This window comes from Cotesia typhae, unplaced genomic scaffold (genome assembly GCF_013202065.1).
Source record: "Cotesia typhae breed Kobodo isofemale line unplaced genomic scaffold, CoteBio_Ctyphae contig_59, whole genome shotgun sequence".
Taxonomy (NCBI): Eukaryota; Metazoa; Arthropoda; class Insecta; order Hymenoptera; family Braconidae; genus Cotesia; species Cotesia typhae.
In genome coordinates this window covers 2283720-2308921 of record NW_027423761.1, presented here as the reverse complement: position 1 = coordinate 2308921, position 25202 = coordinate 2283720, and the positions used below count along the sequence as shown (strand labels likewise).

General features: G+C 30.1%; 1 protein-coding gene across 2 annotated transcripts in view; it reads left to right on the top strand.

Annotated features, from left to right (window-relative positions):
- LOC141532294 (octopamine receptor beta-1R) overlaps positions 1 to 25202 on the top strand; it is a 59227-nt gene extending 34025 nt beyond the window's left edge. The window contains exons 3-4 of one of the 2 annotated variants that reach the window (XM_074250573.1): positions 11678 to 11899; positions 19410 to 25202. In XM_074250573.1, coding sequence (XP_074106674.1) covers positions 11678 to 11899; positions 19410 to 19716 — 529 coding nt within the window. In that variant the 3' untranslated portion in view covers positions 19717 to 25202. Of the gene's footprint in view, positions 1 to 11677; positions 11900 to 17085; positions 18649 to 19409 lie in introns of those variants that run through there. The other variant, XR_012480068.1, reaches the window with a different exon arrangement.

Below are 25202 nucleotides of genomic sequence, written 5' to 3'. Positions count from 1 at the left end.
TTTTAAAATTGTTTGAAATAAAAATGGTGAGGAAAACAAATGAAATGAAAATAAAAAATAAAAAGCCTCATCATTATCCACAGCAATTTTTAAGCTTTTGTACTGGAACATGTACTTATATTTTACGTGAGAGTCCAATTAAACTAAAAGGGTCAAAGATAGGAGAAACGTCGAGGCTTACAGGTCACATCGTCGTCACGATCTACTTCTGTAAACTTTGTGATGTGTGATAATCATCTGATGAAGCGTAACTTTGCCAAGTTCTCTTCAAACTGCTTAACAAGCAAGAATAAATTACATGATCAATAACTTATTTAGTTAATAATCCAATTATCAACTGTCGCAACTACATTTAATAAAAGTTTTATAATTATTCTGGGAGGGCTCCACCAATGACTATAGTTCTCAATAATCTAATAAGCATCATGCGAAATTTCTTACCAAACTTCCTGCCCAATTGTTTCTCTAATTTTTGTTTTGCTACCAGAATGTTACCTTGATATTTTTTCGCCATTTCTTTAACTTTTTCCATAAATCGGGATCCGAAGTTGTATTTCCGTAAATGCTCTTTGAGAATTCTTAACAAAACAGACATTATATAATCACCTGAATCAGTGAGTAATTTTTTAACTTTTCCGATCAAGAAATCTAATCTTGCTTGATCTTGTTCAATTTCCTGTAATGATACTTCTCCTTCTTCTTCAGCATCAACTGGTGCTTCAGTGGTAGTACCATTTTCCTCACTTTTATTCGACTCATCAGTTGTAGAATTTTTTTCATTATTCACCGTGTTTTCTCCATTCGCTGGGTCAGAATTAGCTTCCGTTGTTTCTTGATTTGCTTTTAAAAATAAGAGTATGTATTATTAGTCCATATTTGTCATTTTTTATAAGAACAGATCAAGTCTTCTGCATTTTTTTTACCTGGAAGATCCGGAGTTTCTCTAGTTCCTGAATCAACTAAAAATAAAATTTAATATATTTATACAAAATATGTACTAGGGTGGGTCAAAAAAATCGAATAATTTATTTTTGATTTTATACTCTGAAAAATAGGTTCGTAGACACCTAAAAAGAATTCTCTCCAAGTATAAGCTCTTAATTATAACGGGAAGGTCCTCCGCTTTGCGGGTTTCTATTTTTTTCGAATAATCAGATAAAAAAATTTATATCTCGCTTCCAACTGCTTGGAAAAATATTCCGTGGCATAGATTTTGTGAGAAATTGAATGCTTTACAAAAAGGTCTCTTATGACTTTTTCAAAAACTCAACCGATTAAAAGATATTCATAGTTGAAGTTTGGCTATTTTAAGGAAAATATTCGTTTTTATTATGAATTTTATAAGTCGATGAAAAAAATTATTTCGGATTGCGGAACTCATGATTTTGTAGGAAATTTACTGCTCTACAAAAATGATCTCTTATGATTTTTTGATTAAGTGAAGCCGTTACGAGATATTCATCGTCAAACATTAACGAATATCAATATTTCCAGTTTTTGATCAATAATTCGATAAATTTTAATTTAAACTATGAGTTTCAGGAAAATTTACATAAATTTGAGTTTCGATCGATAAAGAAATGTTATAATAAGTTAGATAAAGAATTATTGGAATTATCATTGATTTTCCTTGGAGAAATGCCTCAAGAAAAGATTTCTTTCAAACGTCCTGGTGCTGTTCATCATGCTAGATGGATGGCTAAGGCCATTTATAGTTTGAAAATGTATCTATTCAGAGATGAATTCAAACTCTCTCAGAAAGAATTGCATGGTCTTCGTCATTTCTGTATTTTTATAGTCATATTGTATTTAAAAGCTTGGTTTTCATCAACTTCTGCAACAACTGCTGCTTATCATGACTTGCAGTTTATGAAAAATTTATTGGAGTACAAACATATCAATCCTTTGATTTCTTCAGCTACGTGTGAAAAAATGATTTCGCACTTATGGTATTTGAGCGATGAACTTGCCATTTTATCACTGTTTGACGATGGCGTTCCATTAGAAGTAAAAAAACGTATTGTTGAAGCTGTTAATACTCGTGAAGGTACAGATTCTAAAGCTAAAAGATTTGTAATTGCTAAAAAGATTTGAATTCATTGGCGCAGAGAACTCTGAGTGACTTTGTGTCTAAAAAGTCATTAAATCTTTTCAAAATCTTCGATCTACCGTATGACTTTCTTGATGTCGATGTTGAATTATGGCCTACTAATGAGAGTTATCTCGAAAATAAAGAATACTTTCAACAACTAAAAGTTGTCAATGATTCAGCAGAGCGAGCTGTTGCATTAGTCAGTGAATATAATCAATGCTTGACAAAAAATGAAGAACAATTCCAGTACTTATTGCAAGTTGTCAAAGAACATCAAAAACATTCCCAAATTGTAATAAAAGAAATTATTTATAGTAATAGCGTACTGTTATGTTAAAAATATAGACAATTATATTGCAATTGATAATTCAATAAAAAATTTATCTATAAAAAAGTTAAATACTGGTTGTTTCTCACTTGATTCAATACTTTTCATATTAAATTTGACAAAGAAATATGTCATTCACTTCAAATTAAACTAATCATTGGCTATATGTCGAAAAAATGCTCTAATTTCTTGTTTTAATGCAATCAAACAAGCTCAAGACTGAAAACAATATTAAAAAAATTGTTTATAACATTTCTTTATCGATCGAAACTCAAATTTATGTAAATTTTCCTGAAACTCATAGTTTAAATTAAAATTTATCGAATTATTGATCAAAAACTGGAAATATTGATATTCGTTAATGTTTGACGATGAATATCTCGTAACGGCTTCACTTAATCAAAAATCATAAGAGACCATTTTTGTAGAGCAGTAAATTTCCTACAAAATCATGAGTTCCGCAATCCGAAATAATTTTTTTCATCGACTTATAAAATTCATAATAAAAACGAATATTTTCCTTAAAATAGCCAAACTTCAACTATGAATATCTTTTAATCGGTTGAGTTTTTGAAAAAGTCATAAGAGACCTTTTTTGTAAAGCATTCAATTTCTCACAAAATCTATGCCACGGAATATTTTTCCAAGCAGTTGGAAGCGAGATATAAATTTTTTTATCTGATTATTCGAAAAAAATAGAAACCCGCAAAGCGGAGGACCTTCCCGTTATAATTAAGAGCTTATACTTGGAGAGAATTCTTTTTAGGTGTCTACGAACCTATTTTTCAGAGTATAAAATCAAAAATAAATTATTCGATTTTTTTGACCCACCCTAATATGTACACAGAGAAACGATTAATTTTGAGAAAAAAGAGCATTCTTTGTTAAAAAAAATTAGAATTTTTTTAATTTTCAACACTTTTCAGCTGAAGAAATCAAATTATTTCCACATACAGAAAGAAATAATTTAAAAAAAAAGTCAAAAATTCATTCAAAACTTTAAAATTTTAATGACACTAGAATTCAAATTTGCGCGCGCAAACGCGCGACTGACTATAGACTTTGCATATATTTTCATGCTTATGATATATTTGACCAATCACGTTACGAATAGTTTGCAACACATATTTTTCATCTTAATTTTATTAATTAAATTAAATAAAATTATTTTTATTTTAATATATTAAAACGATTTTACTAGTATGATCGATTAAGAATTTAACGAAAAAAATAATTTTTTGTCATCAAAAACGTTAAGTTTTTAATGAAATTTTTGTAGACTGTCTTTTACATTGTTTATTTTTGTATTAAAAAAAAAAAAAAACAACTTTATTTTATAAGAAAAACACTAAAAGAAAAATATTTAAAATTTCCAAAAGTTCAAATTCTTGTAACAAAAGTTCTCTTTTTTCTTAATTGTAATTCTTCTTTTCAGTGTAAAGAAACAAAATTATATTTTCAACAAATTTACGAACCTCTGTAATCTATAGTCGTTCTATGCTGAACATTTTTTATCCGATTAACAGAATTATTATTCAATCGCTTCTTATGTAATTCGCGTTTCTAAAATTCAAATAAATATTACATTAATTATAACACAAGTTCCTCAAATAATTTATAATTTAATATTCATATCATGATTATTTTATTAATTTTAAATGACTGGTATTTGTAAAAGAAATTAGCTATCAGATAAACTCAGGTCCGATCTAATAGAAAACTAAATGATTAATCTCGACTCTTTCAATCAGAAGAGCTAATTTTTATGAAGATCTATAATTACTTCCAACCAATCAAACTAGGAAATTATAGAATGTTCTAGGTAGTTTCGAAGGATTACTGATTTAATTTTTCGTCTAATGAGTTAATCGATTAAGACGGGCTTGAGGTTGTTGTAGTTTAATAAACCTTGGAACTGAGAAGATTTACAAATTATAACTAGTCAAGAAGTTTTCAAATCAGTTACACACATAAATAAACAAATATAAACATTAAAGTGTAACTTTATCAAAACAATGTCTAAAAAAATTTTAAATTTCAATAGAGTAAAGCCTCCAAATATTGACCAATTTGGATGAAATGAACATAAAGAAATTATTTGTAAATTTATTAGAAGAGTTTATGAGCTGAAAAGAGCTTTTTTTTATACCCAACAATGCATAACAATAAACATTAAATTGTAATGAGGTAAAAGCTCCCATTATTGACACTATAAGAGTGATCATGAATATTTGAATTTTTTTATCGTATTTCAAATCAATATTGTGAACTCTTTTTTTATAAGACACCTTGATTACTGTTTTTACTAATATAATTTAATTAATTAACTTAAATAGCAATAAATTTATTAATTATTATATCAACTTAAAACCAACAAGTCGAATGTATGTATTATTGACAGCGAAAAAATTCAGAGAGCCGATTATTGACACACCATTGACCCTATTATTAACAGATCTTTTATTACAGTTAAATTTGTATTAACAATCATAATTTTTACTAATGCAAAACTATCAGTAATTTTTATTATTTTAAAATTTGTTTAAGACCTAGCTTTTCTATATTTTTTATCAGGTTTTTTTCAGCAATTTTTTCTAGTCTCAAATACTTTGATTCTTATAAAATCACATGACAGTAGGTAAACATTAATACGTTGATATGTATGTTGAGGGGCTTAGATTACCTTACATTATGGCCTAGGTCGTTAGTTAACTTTTGTGTCTCGATCATTGACATCCGCTATTTTAAAATTAATTTTAAATCAATAAAGTATAAATAAATTATTATATGGTTATTAAGAGTATAAATAATCTAAAATAATTTTAAACAATGCAATTACATAAAAAAAAAAAAAAAACATTGAGAAATCTCGATTTGAAAATAAGGTCTTTTTTAACGATATTATTTAGAAATTACAAACGCATTAGCAGTATTGGCCTACTTAAAAAAAATGAAATTTTTTTGCGATAAGTAGGTAGGTTATACCTTACAATTAAATTTTACTATTTTTTAATTTTAAAAATATGTAAAATTGCCATGAAATATCAACATTCTATGCATTTATAAGAGATTTTTCGGTATATAGTTACTCATCACGATATCTCTGGAATTATAAGGCGTAGTGACTTCAAATTTGGTAGGAATATTACTTTCGCTATGTAGAGGTCAGCTAAGAACGGATTTTAAGAAAGTCCTTCCTCAAGAGGGTTTGCGGGGGCGTTAACAATGAAAAATTCCAATTTTTAAACTACAGCTCCTATAGACTCCAAATTTGATAGGAATCTTCTGTAAGTGATGTAGAAATAGTCTATGAATGAATTTTACGATAGATCGCCCCATAGGGGGTTGCGGGGGTGGGTATCAACAATGAAAATTTTTAATTTTTAAACTATAGCTTCTACACAGAAAAAAAAAATTTCTTGACTGGAGAACAAAATTCTTGGCTCAAGAAAATTTTCGGGTGTCTGAAGGAAGAGCGAAGTTGTGTTGGCCGAAGTAAAAATTTTTCTTGAAATTCTATTCTTGGTGGAAGTTATTTTTTCGTCATTCAAATTATCATAAATACTTAATACAATAAATTTTTATATTTGATCAAAATTTTTAGATACTTTAGGGAAGCAGCGTCACCTACTTCAATTGAGAAAGACATTTTCTCACCTTGAGAAAATTTTTCTCTTGAATATTTGACACCCATTTTATATTATTATAACGTGCAATTAATCATATTGAATAAAAAAAATGATTCAATATTATTTGATCTTTTTATTTGACATGTTAATTACTAAAAATATTTATGAAAATTTACTTCCATCGAGATATTTAATTTTTTGGAGCAAGAAAGAAATTTTCTCAAGATAAAAAAATTTACTTCTATCAAGAACTAAATTTTTTGGAGCAAGAGGCTGAATTTTCTTAAAACAAGAAGATTTTCTTGACTTAAACAAATTTTCTTGGATCGAGATGCGTATTTCTTAAAGCAAGAGAATTAATTTTGTTGGAATAAGTGAAATTTCTTGTGTCAAAAAAAAACTTTTTTTCGCTCAAGAAAAGAATTATGAAGGAAAATGTTTTCTTGGTTTAAGTGAACCTTTTTTTCTGTGTATAGACTCCAAATTTGGTAGGAATTTTCTTTAAGTGATGTAAAATTTATAAACAAATTTTACGATAGCTCACGACACAGTGGGTCGCGGGGGTAGGTGTTAACATTAAAATTTCAATTTCCAAGCTGTAGCTCCTATAAGCTCTAAATTTCGTAAGAATCTTCAGTACGTGATGTAGAAATGATTTAATATCGGATTTTATAACAACCTACTCCCAATATGGACTGCGAAGATGGATGTTAAGAATGAAAATTTCAAGTTTCCAAGCTTTAGCTCTTATAGGATCCAAATGATGTAGTAATTGCACATTGAAAGTTACAATGAATATTAGATAGAATTATCACATGGATAAACGGTACAGGCCAATCCGATGGAATTTAGAATCTGAGCAAGTCAAGACAATACTCCAATTAAATTTAAGTCTAGATTTAAAAATACAATTCTATAAAGTACCCCGCGGAGCGGGCGGGTAACAGCTAGTAGTGATTATTAACAGATTTTAATAATGAAACTAAATAGGGTGTCAATAATGGGGGCCCTGTCAATAATAGGGGTTTTTACTTTAATTAACGTTACAGCCTGTTGCTCCGAAAATTGACCATTACGCACTAAGTATTGACTGCCTATGTTCCAAATACTGACCAGTAATATCATACTTATTAGAGTTGGAAATAATTTTTATTTTTAATCTATAATAGTTTCGACATCAGATAATCTATTCACTGACATGCTAATAGTTTCAATATTGTTGTTAGTTCTTCTGTATTCTCCTGCAATATCATCTTCATATTCTCTCTTTGATAAGAGTTAGTAAGCAAGAATATTATGAGTTAAATGTAGTAAATAATAAAAATGATTCGCGAAAGATGTGGAAAACACTGAAAGAGTTAGTAGGTGACAAAAAAAATAGTAATTCTATTAAAGAGATACAATTTGGTAATAAAGTTGAATCTGACAGTTGTATTATTGCAAATAAATTGAATAATTATTTTATAGACAGTATTAATAATATTGTTAAAGAAATAAACCATGATGACGATAGTAATGATAGTTCTATTAATGAAATTAGTGTAAATAATGCCGTATGGGATACTTTTGACAAAGTTAGTTATCTAGGGTTAGAAAAAATTATTAATAATCTTGATAGCAACAAAAGTTCAAAAAAAGGAATTAATTCTAGTCTTGTTAAGCTTATTTGGAAGGCTAAATGTGATTTAATAATGTATATGATCAATACTTCCTTAGAATTAGGAAGGGTACCACTTAACTGGAAAATTTCTACTGTCGTACCGATTCAAAAAATTCCAGGAAGTATAAAAAATGAAGATTTAAGACCGATAAATACTCTCCTATTTTTGAGCAAGTATTAGAGGAGATAGTGAAAGTACAATTGACTAAGTATGTTGACAATAATAAAATACTAAACCCTGAACAATCTGGATTTAGAGAACTTCATTCATGTGAATCGGCTCTTCAACACTCTATTATTGGTTGGAGAAAAGATCTGGATAAAGGCTTAATTATAGGTGTAATTTTTGTTGACTTTGCGCGTGCCTTCGAAACCATTAATCGTATGCTTGGTATTCGCGGTATAGTTTTTAAATTATTTCAATCCTATTTAACTGATAGGAAGCAAAGAGTTCGATTCAATAATGATCTGTCTGATGATAAAGAGGTCAAATTTGGTGTACCTCAAGGATCCAAATTGGGGCCGTTGCTTTTTATTATTTATATTAATGAAATTATTACTATTTTTAAAGGACTAGATATTGATTGTAAATTATTTGCTGACGATATGCGGCTAAGTTATAGTGCGAATAATATATGTGATATTGAAAATAAGTTAAATTATGCGCTATTAGTACTTAAAGATTGGTTAAAAAATAATCAATTAAAAATAAATATTAAAAAAACTGTTTACATGATTATACATGATCGAAGAATTCAGGGTATTCAAGATAATTGTAATCTATTAATTGGTGATGAAAAATTGAAATACGTAAAGAAGACTAAATATCTTGGAGTGATAGTTGATGACAATTTAACATTTAATAGCAATGCTGCATATACAAGCAGAAAAATAGCAAGTAAAGTTAATCTGTTATGTAGACTTCGATTTAATGTGAGTAATTATATTAAAAGTCTTATTTATAAAACTATAGTTCTTCCTCATATAAATTACTGTAATACATTAATGTTGAACTATATACTGATAAAAAATTATGTACACTACAAAAGATACAAAATAAAGCTATGAGGGCTATACTAGGAGTAAATAAGTACACTAGTATTCTAATAATGTTAGAGACATTGAATTGGCTATCGATCCGACAAATGATATTTTATAATACTTGTATATTCGTTTTTAAAATGAAAAATAGACTCCTACCTGATTATTTAAATGAAAAAGTTATATCTAACAATAATATTTATAATACCAGAAACCAGAATTTATTAAAAATTGCGCATACTAGAACTTACACCGCAGAAAAATCGTTAGATTATAGAGGGTTTCAATGTTATAATTCTTTATCGGACGAACTATTAAGAGAAAATCGTTTGAAAATATATAAAATAAAATTAAAACTGTATATTAAGGATAAAATTGATTATTTGTATAAATTGTAATTTTTTATACCAAAGTATTACGTTGTATATTTTTTTTAATTGTTGTAAATAGCTGATGCTAATGCTAATAATAAATTATTATTATTATTATTCAGTACTCATATTTATATCAATGGCCGAAGCTATACACTGATAGAAAATTTATGTTGATTCAAGAGATATTTTCTTGATCTAAGAATTTATTTTGGAAGACAAATGATTATTTTGTTTTAAGAATTTCTTCTCTTGATTTAGATTTTCTTGGCTTAAGAGGTATATTATCTTCAATCGATACATTTAGTTTTTCAATCAAAATAACATTATCGTTTAAAAAACTTAAAATAATTCATCAAAGTGTATTTCAAAAACTAAATAGTCTTTAATTGTTATACCGAAAAAAAATTATTTCTTGGAAATAAGTAAATTAATGACTCAAAAAAAAAGCCATTCTTAACACAAGTCGGTAACATCTTGAATCAATGTTATCGCCTATTTTGAATCAACAGACAAACGTTCTTGAAAGAAATAAATCTATATCTAGTTTCAAGAGTTCCAATTTTAAAGAAAAAAAGTTTCTTGAATCTAGATTTACGTACTGAATGTAAAAGTAAATTACTAGATTGTTTTAAATCAAGTTATGATGCGAGGTCAATATTTGGTTTCTTTACCCTATGTAGCAAAAACTTTTTTCCTTGGTGTTCAAAACAACACGCTTTAACCTTTGAAAATTATTTAATTTCAAAGCTAAAAAATATAAATGTAAATAGAAACATTTTTATTAATATTTGATACAAATCTGGAAAAAAAATAGCTGTGAGTTAAAAATTTATAAATAATCATAGATTACGATTTTTTCCACAAGTAAGAAAAAAAATTAATTTTATTAAAAGTAATATAAACACACCGTCTCAAAGATTATTATAAAAACTTTCTTTTAAAGTAACTTCTCCGTACTTTTCTACTAGATCTGCATCGCCTTTGTTCCGTTAATTTTTTCGTTCGACTTAGCATGGATATCATGTATTTCAACTGGAAATAATTACACTGAGACAGTCCTTTTATAAATCCAGGAACCTTGTCTATTCAAAGCTATACCTTTAGTCACTTTTATATAAAAAGGTAATCAACAGAAAAAAGTCAAAATAAAACTTGAGATTTATGGTTTTTTAAAATTAAAATTCTAGAAGAGCGTTTATAATTATAATTTTAAGAACGTAATTACTTTTTTACATAATTAATTCATTTATACATTGAGAGAGAAAATTTCTTAAAAAAAAAAAAAAATAGCAATATTATAAAAATAAAATAATTTGTTTAAAATTTTGAATAATTTTAATTCCTATCTGAAGAAATAAAAATTTTTCTCAAAGTAACTTTCTTGTTAAATAAAAGTTTTTTTGGAAAAACGGAATTTTAGATAAACAACTTTCGAATTATCATCAAATATTGTTATTTTTCAAATCTAGAATCGTTTTTTTCAACAAGAAAGTTAATGTAAGAAAAATTGTTATTTCTTCAGACAAACATAAGATTGTTTAAAATTTTTAACAAATTTATTTCTTGTTACAATAAAGTCCATTTTTTTTTTTTTTTAATTTTTCTCTTAGTGTTTTCTTTAAGTTTAATAACAAAACATTTTTTCTGGTTTTAGTTATTTAGAATTAATTTGTTTTGAATTTTTAACTTTCTACTAAGAAAAGTGTAAATTTAGTGAAATTCAATAAATGATTATTTTTTATCAAACAAGTAATCAAATAGTTTCATTATTATCTTAGATTTCATTTTTTACTCACCATTCTCATAAATTTAGACAATAAAAAAGTAATTGTTATATTCTGCGGTTGATCGGAGATTGATCGAGTACGGTTAAATTGGGATTTCGAGATGTTACTCCGTTCTTCAAGGTTTAACATGTCTACTAAATATTTGTCTTTTAGCGAATTAAATTTATTATGTTTGTATTCATTTAAGTCAAAAATTTCTGATGTGGAATTAATTTCTTCTTGATTATTATCGACAATTGAATTCATTTCTACACATTCAATTGAAAATATTGAGATTTGTGCTGCTAAAACTTAAAGAAAAATCAAATAATTACCGCGGGTAGATTGTTATTATCATATGTTTAAAATTACTAACTCATAACATGGATATTAAAAAAATGCATTTTTCTTTTATTTATAGACTCAACATTCTATGCAATAGAGAAGTTAACTGCTTAGTGTGCATATTTTTTTCAATACTCAGACTAATCTTTGTAAACCGTCAAGTTTAATTTTTACGACTCTCGTGTCAATGTCATGCTTATCTATAAACAAAATAAACAAACAACGGAAAATGTTTCTTGATAGTGTTCAAGTTAAATAATTAATGTCATTTATTGCATTGAATAACTGTTATTGATTGAATTTTTTAAAAATGCTCTATATTAAATAGTTTTTTAGAGTATGATATTACATCGTAAACTTTTTGATGAATAGAAGCGAATATATATGTAGACTATGTGAAATGAAAAGAGATAAAACGTGTCCTAATTCTTTTTCTTTTTAGGAGCAAAGTCGCAGCATTATTACTCAACAAGCATTTACAAATAAATGGCATATCAGCGGGCTTAGGATCATTGCCGCCTGTAAATCCTCCGGTACCAGATTCACAAGCGGAAAAACCACAAATAACTAGCAGTAGTAAAATGAAACGAGAAAGAAAAGCAGCCAGGACTCTTGGGATTATCATGTCTGCATTTCTAGCGTGCTGGCTTCCATTTTTTTTCTGGTAAATGTTTTGTAAAAATTATCAAAAACTTTTGCAATTGATTGAAAAATTTACAAAATGTGATTATTTTTCAAAAAAATACGATAGCTATTAAATATAAACCTATAAAAACGCTGATAAAAAATAAAATTTATTGACGAAAAAAAATTTTGAATCAAGGATATTATTTTAATGAGTTTGGACATCTTGAACCAAACGAAAAAATTCTTGAACCACGTAAAGTTCATTTGCAATAAAAAAATGCTTTTCAGTTCAAGAAATTTTCTGTTTGATTCAAGATGATCAAACTCATCAAAATAATGTTTTTGGTTTAAGACTTTTTCTCCTTAACATCTCATTAATCGCTCACTTACTTCCACTCACGTAAAATATCGAAAGTCGCTAACTTCAAATATTTTTTATGAAACAATGAATATGATATTTTTAATAAAAAATACTTGTTATAATTTCAATTAAATATTCTCAGTTTTTCAAAAAAATCCCAAGAAAAGTATAGAATTGTTATTCAATAAAATTTTGACTGTAACTACGGTTAGGATGAGAAATACATGTTAGATGTACGATTTTTAATTGCTAATATTTCGAAAATTAGCACCGCAAGAACGATTAAAAAAAATTTATTCGTATAGAGGACACTTAAAAGTACGCGTACTAAAAAGTTGAAGAATATTGAAAGAAAAATAATATTGCACAGTACCTCCTTAATTCAAGATATTAACTTTTGAATCAATTAATTAAAACTCGTCGATCAGCTAAAAGTTCTCCTAAAAAAATTTACAATAATGAAGCATCTTACTATTTTCTAACAAAATACAAACATTTTTCTTCCAAAAATTTCTTCTTCTTCGATAAACATATCACGTGCCAAAAACTAAAAGAGCGCGTAATTTTTAATCATCGCCAAACTAGTAGACATATATTCTACGCATATAAATCAAACATTGATTTTCCAAAGCTAAAGTTCTTTTATTCACTAACGCGATAAAAGTTTATAATAAATTTCTCAAAATAATTTTTTAATTTATAAGTACAAAAATAATATACGCTTGTATCTTAACTAGAGCTTGTTGTTTTGATGTGCCCTTTTTCATAGATTTTGTGTGTTTATTCGAAAATTTTTTTATTACTTGGATATTTTGTTACATGGTTATAATGTTCGGTTATTTTGTCCGCGGTTTTCTAGTCACCGAACCAAATAATTATTTTCGTTTTACTTCTTTTTATAATAATTGAGCATTGTATATTAAACTGTTTCTTGAATCTAATTTGTCTTGTGAAACTATTTGTCAACGTTTGTATTAAAACTCAAATTTTTTTGCGCCCTTTTAGCATTAGGCACTACTTTTCTAAAAGCTAAAAGATTGAAATATCTTAAGATACGTCCTTTTAGCTTTACGATCATCAAAAACGATTCCTAAACAAAAATAAATTTCAAAATATGTTGAAGCAAAAATTTACTTTTTACACGCTTTTTATTAGCTTCACTTGTATGTTTGGACGTTTATATGTTTGTTTGTAACCGACTTCTTTGGGCGCGATTTTGACCCACTTTAAACGGCCAGATTTCGTTCAAACTTTAAAGATTTATCGAGGACCGATGACAATACACTAATTTGATAAAAGTATTCCATTTTTTAATTTGCAAAATAAGATTTTTGTTAATTTATATCATTTTCATCTATAGTCGATAAGGCAGAAATTTTAATTTCCAACTATTATCTTTAGTCGATTTATCTAATATTAACAAATTTTCGAACACTAAAGAGAATTTTTAAGTCAACAAAGCATATAATAGTTTAAAAAAATTAAAAAAAAAAGAGTTTTTATAAATAAACAAAACTAAAAAGTAGAAAATAAATAATAGTTTAAAAAACTAAAAAACACGCTTTTTCTAGAAAACCGAACTTAAAAAATAGAAAATAAGTTTTAATGAATTTAAATTAAGAATAGTGTTAAAAATTTCAATAAATATAAATTAACAATAGTGTGAATAAAAAAAAAATTTATTTTATTTTAAAAAAAGCGTGGGGTGCATGGTGTCAATAGTTATAAATATTTTATTGACAGATATTAGTAGAATGATTATCATTATGATAATATCTTAAAAAGCACCCCACGCTTTTTTTTAAATAAAATAAATTTTTTTTATTCACACTATTGTTAATTGTTGGAGATCTAGTAATACACAAACACACATGCATTGTACTCGCGCATACTCGCCGCGCATGACTAGCTGTTGCCTCACACATATATACATATACTTACTTACTCCGTTTTTGCACACATAACTAATAGCACGCTGTAATTCATAGCAAAATAAATTTCACTCAATTAATTTAACACATTTCACATTAATTATTTCCAAACCCTGCCAAACTCCTACAGGTTATGGGCCCAGTAGTGAGTTAAAAGTGAAATAAAATAAAAGTTGAAATTGTGAATTAGTGAAAGCAAAAGTTTAATTATGAGCATGTGGCGAAACATAACCCACAAAAATGTACTCTGACGTATCATCACGCTTCAAGGTGTTAAATAAGACAAATTACGACGTCTGGCAGGTGTGGATGCAATCACTCCTGGCGAAACACGATCGATGGGGATATGTCAGTGGAGAAATTGAAGCTCCAATTGTCGTACCTGGAAATGAGTCGACCGTACGAGAACTATCCAAGTGGAAGTCAAACGACGCCAAGGCCAAAGCAGACATTGTACTGTCGATGGGACGCGCTGAATTAAAAAGCATATCAAAGTGCGAGACGGCGAGGGAAGTTTGGCTGAAAATAGAGTCAATACACGCGTCAAGAGGACCAGTACGAAAAATTGAGCTGCTCATGGACATTACATCGTTCAAAATCGAAGAAGATGATGACTTCAGAGAAAAATTGGACAAATTTGCCAACGCCGTTGAACAACTAGAAGGTATGGACATAAAAGTTGCCAGTGATATGTTAGTTGTTCTCATTCTGAAGGGCCTGCCGCCAAGTTATGAAAACTTTCGTTGTGCTATCCGATCCAAGGACGATTTACCGGATATAGACACACTCATAGGCAAAATCTCGGATGAAAGTCGAAGTCGACGTGTCACTGATAGCGACGGTGGCAACGACGCACTGTATGCCAATCGCCGGTACAACAAGGACCGACAGCAAAACAGGCCAAAGAAAAAGGGAAAACTCAAATGTTTTACATGCGGTAAAACAGACCACCTTGCGGCCAAATGTCCAAGGAAGCAATATGACTCAGCAAAAAATGTCCAAAGGAATCCGGAGAATTACTACGTAGAAATCACCAGTACGGAAGAGGTGAATACTGCATCGTCGACGTCAAGATGGTGTCTTGATAGCGGTTATACCGCGCACATGTGTGCAAGCGAGGAGCTGATGACAGATGTAAAAGAGTGTTCATCAACGCTCAACATGGTGAACTCGACATCGACGATATCGAGGTTAAAGGGCAGCGTACAACTGATGGCATCGACGGACGACAAAGTAAAAAGACAGGTAAATTTACATAATACTTTACTCGTTAAAGACCTGCGTACTGACTTGATTTCCGTCTCCAAAATCACCGACTGTGATCGGGAGGTTATATTCAGGAAAAATGAAGCGGTTATTCAGGACAAGGATGGAAATGTCACGTTGATCGCAGACAGAGTTGGAGACCTATACTATCTACGTGAAGATGGGGAACAAGTGAAGATGACGACAAAAGAGAGAACACTTGCGGATTCAACGAACGAAAATTCTCCAGCCAAAGAAGCAAGGATCTGGCATGCAAGACTAGGACATCTGCATATGAACGCCGTGGTAGACCTGTCACGAGGACAGGCTGCAGGAATGAAGCGACTGTCAGGATGTGCAACATCGTGTGACGTGTGCCACCTGGGAAAAATGACAGCAAAACCATTCGCCGTGCGTACAGAAATAAAAAGCCAAGGTATATTGGAGATAGTACACTCGGACTTGTGCCAACCTTCCAAAACTAGATCAGAAGGTGGAAACAAGTATTTTGTATCCTTCATAGACGATTTCAGCGGTTGGTGTATGATATACATGCTGAAGAGCAAAGACCAAGTCTTTGAAACGTTCAAATCATACAAAACCTACGTTGAGAAGCAGACTGGAGCAAAAATTAAGGCATTACAATCAGACAATGGCCGAGAATACCGCAATAGGCAATTCGACGACTATCTAAATCAAGAAGGCATTAAAAGGCGCTTAACCGTACCCTACACGCCGCAACAAAATGGTGTTGCAGAGAGATTCAATAGGACGATCGTCGACATGGCCAGATGCCTACTAATACAATCAGGATTACCAACAATGTATTGGGGAGAGGCTATCAACACTGCTAATTATCTGAGGAACCGTTGCCCCAGCAGAAGCCATGGTGGAAAAACGCCGTATGAGTTATGGCATAATAAAATACCAAACCTAAGCCACCTACGAGTATTTGGAGCCAAAGCATTTATCCTGAAGAAAGGACCAGGACATAACAAGCTCGACGAGAAATCTGTAGAAGGCAGATTTGTGGGATACTCAGAGACTGCGAAGGCATATCGAGTTCGACGAAATGATACTGGAAAAGTCGAAACGACGCAAGATGTTCGCATTATAGAAGAATATGAGACAAGAGAACTGGAGAAGACGAGAGTCGATATCGACTATTTCAACTTCAAGGAAGATAATGCCGACCCAGTAGGACCGAGCATAAACGAGAGAGTCCAGCGACATCGTGAAGAAAGTCCGAAGGCAACGAGAGCGCGAGGAAGACCACGAAAGGCAAAAACCGGGAATCGAGGACGACCGAAGAAGGTGTATCGATACGTGAGTGTTTCGAGCCGTGCATCGAGCAGAGGGAATCTATCTCAAGACGAAGATTTAGCAGAAGTGCACGAGGAGCTCGAAGATAACAACGACGACGTGTTTGAACCAGAAAATAATGAAGGCCGAGGTGAAAAGAGACTACTCGACACTTCATTGGTACCAGTGGACAAACGCGTGCGAAGTGAAAGGGACACATCCAACTCCGCAGAATCGCCGGAAGACACTAAAGAAGACATCGACGAGGAGATCATGGAGTCAAACCTCGTAGAAAATTTCGCCCTAACAGCCGACATAAATCTGGAAGAAGCTGTTCATGGAATCGACGCACCAGAGTAGAAGCGTGCAATTGCCAGCGAAGTGATGTCTCATCTAGAATACGGAACGTGGGAACTCGTGAAACGCTCAGAGCGAGGGAGAGTAATAGGCTCCCGGGTAATCCTGAAAAATAAAATGTCAGCAAGCGGTGAAATCGAGCGCAGGAAGGCGCGAATAGTGGCCAGAGGTTTTACACAGAGGCCAGGATTCGATTTTGATGAGACGTTTGCACCAGTAGCCAGACTGGAATCCATCAGGCTACTGGCAGCGCTATCGACGGAGATGGGAGTAAAAATACAACGAATGGACGTCGAGACAGCATATCTGAACGGTGAAATCGACGAAAACCTATACATGGAGACTCCAGACGTATTAAAAGAAGCGTTACAATTCATTATACGCACCGAACGACGGGATTCGTATATACACATGAGAGCGACCAGAATGCTGCAAAGCATCAATTCCGGGAACCAAGTTTGCCTATTAAAGAAGGCAATTTACGGATTGAAACAATCCGGGAGGAAATGGTACGAGAGACTGAGCGCGACGCTGAAGAAATTGGGATTGGAACCGACGATATCGGATCCATGTTTATTCCAAGCGAGAGAGGGTACCAAGATTGTCATGGTGGCAGTCTACGTCGACGATTTGCTGATGGCCTCAAACGACGAAGATTCAATGGGAAAATTGAAGAACGGGTTAAAGAAGGCATTCAAGATCAAGGACCTAGGAGAAGCCAATTACTGCCTAGGCATCGAGATAAAACAAGAAGAAGGCAGAATCATCTTGAACCAGCGGAGGTACGTCCAGGAATTGTTGAACAAGTTCAACATGAGTGACTGCAACCCACAGAACACTCCAGCTAGCCCAACGACGAAACTGAGACCAGGAAAAGATCCCGAGAAACAAGTCAAAAATCCAGAATATCGAGAACTTGTTGGATCTTTGATGTACTTGTCAGTTGCTACCCGGCCAGGCATTGCACACACCGTCAGTGTAGTGAGCCAATTTAACGAGAGGCCCAACGAAGAACACTGGGGTGCCGCCAAGAGGGTACTAAGATACCTAAAAGGTACGACGAACTTGTCATTAGTGTACAACCGACCTGTGGACAAAATCACAGGATACGCCGATGCCAACTGGGGAAACGACCCAGCAGACTCCAAATCGTACACAGGATATGTATTCTTGTTGGCAGGAGCAGCTATCAGCTGGAAGTCAAGAAAGCAAAGGACTGTTGCCTTATCGACGACGGAAGCTGAATTCAAGGCGCTCACCGAGGCCACCAAGGAGTCCATGTATCTGTGAGGACTTGTGCAAGAATTAAAAATCTCACAAGTGTCAGATGGGTTAATTTACTGCGATAACCAGGGTGCAGTACAATTGACGACAGCAACGAAATTCCACGATAGGACGAAGCACGTCAGAATTCAGTTCAACTTCGTCAGAGAAGCCGTGAAAAACCAGTTAATCCACGTAGTACATACGCCAACTGAGAGGATGATCGCCGATATCCTGACTAAATCATTACCAAATGCAACCCACGTGGGGTTAACCCGGGCCTTAGGACTCCAAAACGTTCAATAGGCTTGCATATATATATGACATGTATGTGGCTGCATTAAGGGAGAGTGTTGGAGATCTAGTAATACACACACACACATTCATTGTACTCGCGCATACTCGCCGCGCATGACTAGCTGTTGCCTCACACATAACTAATAGCACGCTGTAATTCATAGCAAAATAAATTTCACTCAATTAATTTAACACATTTCACATTAATTATTTCCAAACCCTGCCAAACTCCTACATTAATTTATACACTGATAGAAGGATTTGTTTATAGTTAAAAATATTTGCTAATATTTAATAAATCATTTATTAGAGACCACTTTTTAGTATTAAATAAATATTTCTTAGTATTTAAAAAGATTTATTAATATTTAATAAATGAATATCAGATTTATTAAATACAAATAAATCATTTTAAATATTATGAAATATTTATTTAATATTAAAAAATGATCTCTAATAAATGATTTATTAAATATTAACAAATATTTTTAACTATAAACAAATCCTTCTATCAGTGTATTTATTGAAATTTTTAACACATTCTTAATTTAAATTTATTAAAACTTATTTTCTATTTTTTTAGTTCGGTTTTCTATAAAAAGCGTGTTTTTTGGTTTTTTAAACTATTATTTATTATAAAAAAAATTTCATGCTATTTTTAATGAAAAGATTGCATCTTAAACCACGTTATTCATACATACTTAAAATGAATCCTGACTAAACATTAAAAAATAATAAATAATTGTACAATTTGAAAATCTAATCCGAATGAATAATATTTGAACTTGCAGGTACTTAATCACAGCGTTGTGTGACACATGTGAAAGTAGTAGCACCGTAGTAGGAGCAGTGTTCTGGGTAGGCTACTTCAATAGTGCCCTTAATCCACTTATCTATGCCTACTTCAATCTTGAATTTCGTGCAGCCTTCCGCAAAACTCTTGAAAGTTGTTATGGTTTCTTAGCACCTGTACCAGATGTGAGACAAATTCACAGAAAACATGATTTCGTTCACAGTAATGCCTCATCAGAATTGCACATACACAATGCCACTCGAGGAAGCGAAATGACTAATGTCCACTTGGAGGCGTGTATTTAAATATAGTTTGTAGATCCGTTAGAAAACAATTATATTAATAAAAATCCTGTTATAAACCGTATTTTTATTAAAATGATATAGTATGAAATTTGTTATTAATATACTCGACTCACCATTTATTTTTTGTAATATCTTATATCCTTTATTTTATACTCATATTTGGGAGATATAAATTTTATAGTATTATTTACACAACATATGCCAATATAATTACAATAAATAATGTGTCGAGTAAATATGGCCAAATTTTAATAGTTTTATTAAGAATTAATAAAAGTTAAGATTTCCCGCCCGCTAATTCTTTTGAGAATCCTACATAAGATTATTGAAAGCCCTGTAAAATGTTGAGTGGTTCAAAAAATTAAAAAGTTAATTCTTACATAAAGCCATAAAACCTGTAAAGTATTTTAGAGCAAGAAGACAATTCGCTCCGAGCTCAACTTAAATAAATTTTTTGTGAGTGTATTTATACCCAGTTTTTCAAACTAGTTTTTTTTTTAAGGGGTCATTCTGGTTCCAGCATTCGAAAAAAAGCCAATATTCGCGATTTTTTTTCACCGAAACTGTTAGAGATATTAATATAAAATTTATTCAGCTTAACAAATACATTCTTGAATAACACTAAACATTTATAAACTTTTTTTTTTTTATACTTTTTATATGAATAAACAACGAGTGAACGGAGCTCCTCCAAAAGTTGGTATATCGTTGACGTAGATGATAGCTTGATAACAGTTCATTTAAAACACAAAAATCAAAATTATTTACGCTCAATATATAAGTAGTTATTGCACCAGCTACGGAGATTAATATTTTTTAATAAATAACAACATAGCGGACATTTAAAGAAAAAAAAACTGAAAATTGCGGCTTTTTTCACAGTTTATAATCCTAAAAAAATAGTAAAAATCAAAATTTCAATTTGGGTATAGCTGATGCAATAGCTATTACTATGTAGAATGTGTGGTTTGAATTTCATTAAGATCAGGTCAGTAGTTCTGGGGACATCATGTACGTCAACCAGAAAAACATAGTTCAGAGATAAACGCGTTTGAAGTTTATTTAATTAAAAAAATAATAAAATCTTACCTAAAGACAATCAGCGATGTTGGCACAAAACAAAACCCCTTTAACTTTTTTAAAATTTTGATTTTTTCTCACCCGAACATCCTTATAAACATCGTAAAATAATACAGTGGTCCGATCATAGAAATTTTAACACAATACTTTTAAGGGGCTATATCCACTTGTAAGTTCGAAAAAATGTGTTTTTTTGTTAATTTTTTCTGGAGAGGCTTCTTAATGAATATATACATAAAATATATGAACATTTAGCGAATTTAATGTATTCTAATAATTCATATTTTACTAATAAAAATATTGGGTTCCGTCGTTCCTGTAGAAGATCTCCTGAAGGTCCTCCACAAAAAGGTGTTTGGCGGTGAGGAAGATATCTCTGATCCAAATTATTTGAAATAAAAAAAAACCAAAAGGATTACTTTTAGGATAGATAAATACAGGTAATAATCGAAGAAATAGTCAAAATTTTAATTTTAGACAAAATGGCGGCTTCCCAACAAAAAAAATCTTTTTTTGCACGAAAATTTACACTTTAAAGTGACTTAAAAAATCGAAATTTTTATCAGAAACTTTATTCCTTCGATCATTACCTGACAAAAGTATCTAAGAAGATCCTGTGAAAATTTCAAGTCAATCGGTCAAGCCGTTTCGGAGAAATATTCCTCACCGACTTTGAAAACATCGTTTCGAGAAAAACGCATTTAAAGTTTTGGCTATTATTTAAAGTTACGGTTCCGCCTACTTTCAAACGCTCGGAGACATCTGTACAAATACGCTCATTACTCCGAAACTATTTACCGGATTACTTTGAAATTTACAGACAATATTCTTGAATATATATACATTCAAAATATGCAAAAAAAAATTTCGATTTTTTCAAAATTACAAGTGGATATAACCCCTTAAATGTATGTACTTTCGAAAAATGAAAGAATGAAAATTTTTTTTAAAAGTTACAAATCAGAATAACCCCTTAAATACGAATTTTTGAAGAACCACTAATACAAGAAAAACCTCGGTTTTCATAAAAGAAAAAAAATTGTCTCAGAGTCTGTGTCTATATATGATAAAGTTCCGACTTTGCAGGCAGAGATTGCGTCTTATAGAAGATGATATGAAATTTATTGAGAATAAAGTTACCTCTGGTCCTATTTCTGTTGCGCTCGGAACGATTACAGAATTAATTCAAAATACAAATACTTTTTTCAACGCCGGCTTTGAAAATTAAATTTCCTTAGCTGCGTGTTGAGTCGAAAGTGCCAAATATTTTCAGCCTTAATTAACTATATATTTAACATCCACATGTTCGCTAATTATGCTGCAACGCAATAATGATATAACGCTATCAGTGTATTCGCGGTAAAGGAAACTCTATTACTCTCTAATTGTTCGTATTAAGTATATATCGTCTGCGATGAATAACTTTAACTTGATAATATTCCTTTCGAATTGAACTTTCATAGCAGAATTTTTATAAAAAGTATATCATATAAACGTTCTAAAGAAGAAATATAAAAAAAAGCGCTGATGAATTAATACTCAAATTGAAAAATTTTTCAGCTTCTTTTGAGTGTCCTAATTTCTATGAACCGATCTGAACAAAAGATGTCAAAAAAAAAAACAATAAGAAGTATTAGCTCGTCTAGAGGATCAAATGTAAGAATCAGCGGGTGAGTGGATTACCAAAATGGTTTATGACCCTTTAAATAAATAAAGTATACATAAAAATGTGAAATTAATAAGTATAAGTAAACAAATTACAATTCGATCTACAAACAAAAGGTTGTTTCATATAATCAATTTATCTGTTAAAAAGTATATTTTAAAAAATTTGTTGTGTTAGTTGTTGATAGTTTTATTAAGTTGTATCTAAAATTAAGTAAAATTTAGGAATAATGTTATAGATAAAAAACAATCATTTAATTATAGCATATTTAGCCCAGTCAACTTGCGAAGAAATGTCCGCTTATTGCCGTTTTACATTCTATTTTTAGCTGTAATAAATTTAAAAAAATTTTTTGAGTTGAGCTGAATTTTTTCCTTGTAGTTTGAGGTGCCAGATTTATTAAAAAAAAAATTTATCGATCACAATTTAATATTTCGTAAATTATTGGTCGCAGAAGCATCGGGTCTGGCTTAATAACCGGCCATTTTTTTGCAGATCGACAAGACTAATTGATATTATCTCATTGAAAGTGATGAACCCATTTATCGAATTAAATTTAATCATGGTTAATTTAATTAGAATTTTATATTAACGGAAAAAATGACTCTGTAAAATTTACTGAAAATAATTTGCAAAATTTACAGAAAAAATATGTAATTATTACTGATTGATGAGATTATGTGAAAACTTCATTTTTTCTGTAAAAATTACAGATAAATACGGTAAAATGTACACAAGTATTGTGTTATCATTGCAGAGAAACTTCTTGAATTAAAATTAAGCTTGGTTATCAATAAAAAAAAATGAAAATAATGATCCGTTAATAATAAATTTCAAATTTTTATAATCTGTGAATAAATAATTTTTTTCTACAGATTATAAAAAAATAATTTGTCGATATATGCACTACAAAAATAAGAAAAATTCAAAAAGGTGATGTAAAGTAATTTGCAATGATTCGTTTCTCAATTTATAATGGGAAATTTTTAGTAATAATTACACAAAAAGTACTACTAAAATTGCAGAAAAAATTTTGTTTTAATTACAGATTCAATATATTAAATTTACTAATTTTAAATCACAAAATTTACCTCGTAAAAATAACATATTGAGTCAATATTATTGACCTTTATAAATTTTACAAAAATCGACTTGAAGATACCCGTGTAAAAAAAAATTGTCCTAAAAGAGTCATAAGCTTAGGATCCTAAACGTGACATAATTTAAGACATTTTTAGGACAAATTTATGACACCAAACCGAAATGAAATTTCGATTTTAGAAAAATATTGTCGCAATTACTCAGTGAAAAAATGTTGTAAAAAGTACTTTTATGACAATTTTAGGATACTTTTATGTAAAATATAAGAATAATATTATGACAATTTTAGGACACCTTTATGAACTTTAGTACACTTTTCTGACGACTTTAGGATACTTTTATGATAATTTTAGAACACTTTTATGAATTTTAGTACACTTTTCTGACGATTTTAGGATACTTTTATGACAATTTTAAAATACTTCTATGACAATTTTAGGACATTTTAATGATAATTTTATGACACATGATAATTTTAGGACAATTTTATGACTACTTAAGGATACTTTTATGACAATTATAGAATACTTTTTTGACAATTTTAAAATTTTCATAAAAGTATTTTAAAATAGTCATAAAAGTGTCCTAAAAGTATCCTAAAATTGTAATAAGTGTCATAAAATTGTCATTAAAATGTCCTAAAATTGTCATAAAAGTTCTTTTTACAACATTTTTTCTCTGAGTCTCCTAAAAATGTCCAAAATTGTGCCACGTTTAGGATCCTAAGCTTATGACTCTTTTAGGACAATTTTTTTTACACGGGTAGAATTCTCTAAATTTTACATAGAAGTTTTTTCCGTATACTTTTCGTTTAATAATCTTCATTTTAGGTTTATTAAAGCTAAACATTTAATTCTAAATTTATTTTTCTGCTTTAAACAGACTAATTGAGATAATACAATCATAAATGGAAAAAAATTATCTGTTTTTTGATACAATAAAATTTTTTATTATGTTTTTATTAACAATTTAAAAACAATTGTTTTTTTATTTTATACAATTCCAAAGTAAAGTACATCATGAAGTAATCTGTATAAAAGTCTATGAACTCCAAAATTACTTGGACTACTTAATACTGATACCGGGCTAATATGGCATAACAATTTGTAGAATTACCTTATAAATAACGATTTTAAAGAATATCTATTGTACCAAAAATACCATTTAAAATTGTAAACGAGAAGAAATTTTGGTTTCAGAAGTCTGCAAACGTTTATCGAAAACAACTTTTTTTACATAGAATATTCCAAGCTAGTCATTTTTAATTCGTTAATGTGTTCATCTTAAACACCCCGATAAACCGTATACAATATAATATTACAAAAGTCATATAGTTGTCAAAAGAAATGGTTATAGTACTAAAACTAATAAGTAATTGATATCAGTATATACTATGATATCAATTTTAATGACGGACAATCTGACTTAGTTCAAATTTTACAATACATATTAGTAATGTGAAAGATATTACATTTGTAAGAATGAAACAAATAAATATAGACCTATATCGATTATAATAAATCTAATTAGCTCTAGTTAGACCACTGTACAAAAAAATAGATAGGAAATTACAAAGAACAAAATTTTTACCGTATTTATTTCAATAAAATCTTTTTGGTCATTACATTCAAAAAATTTA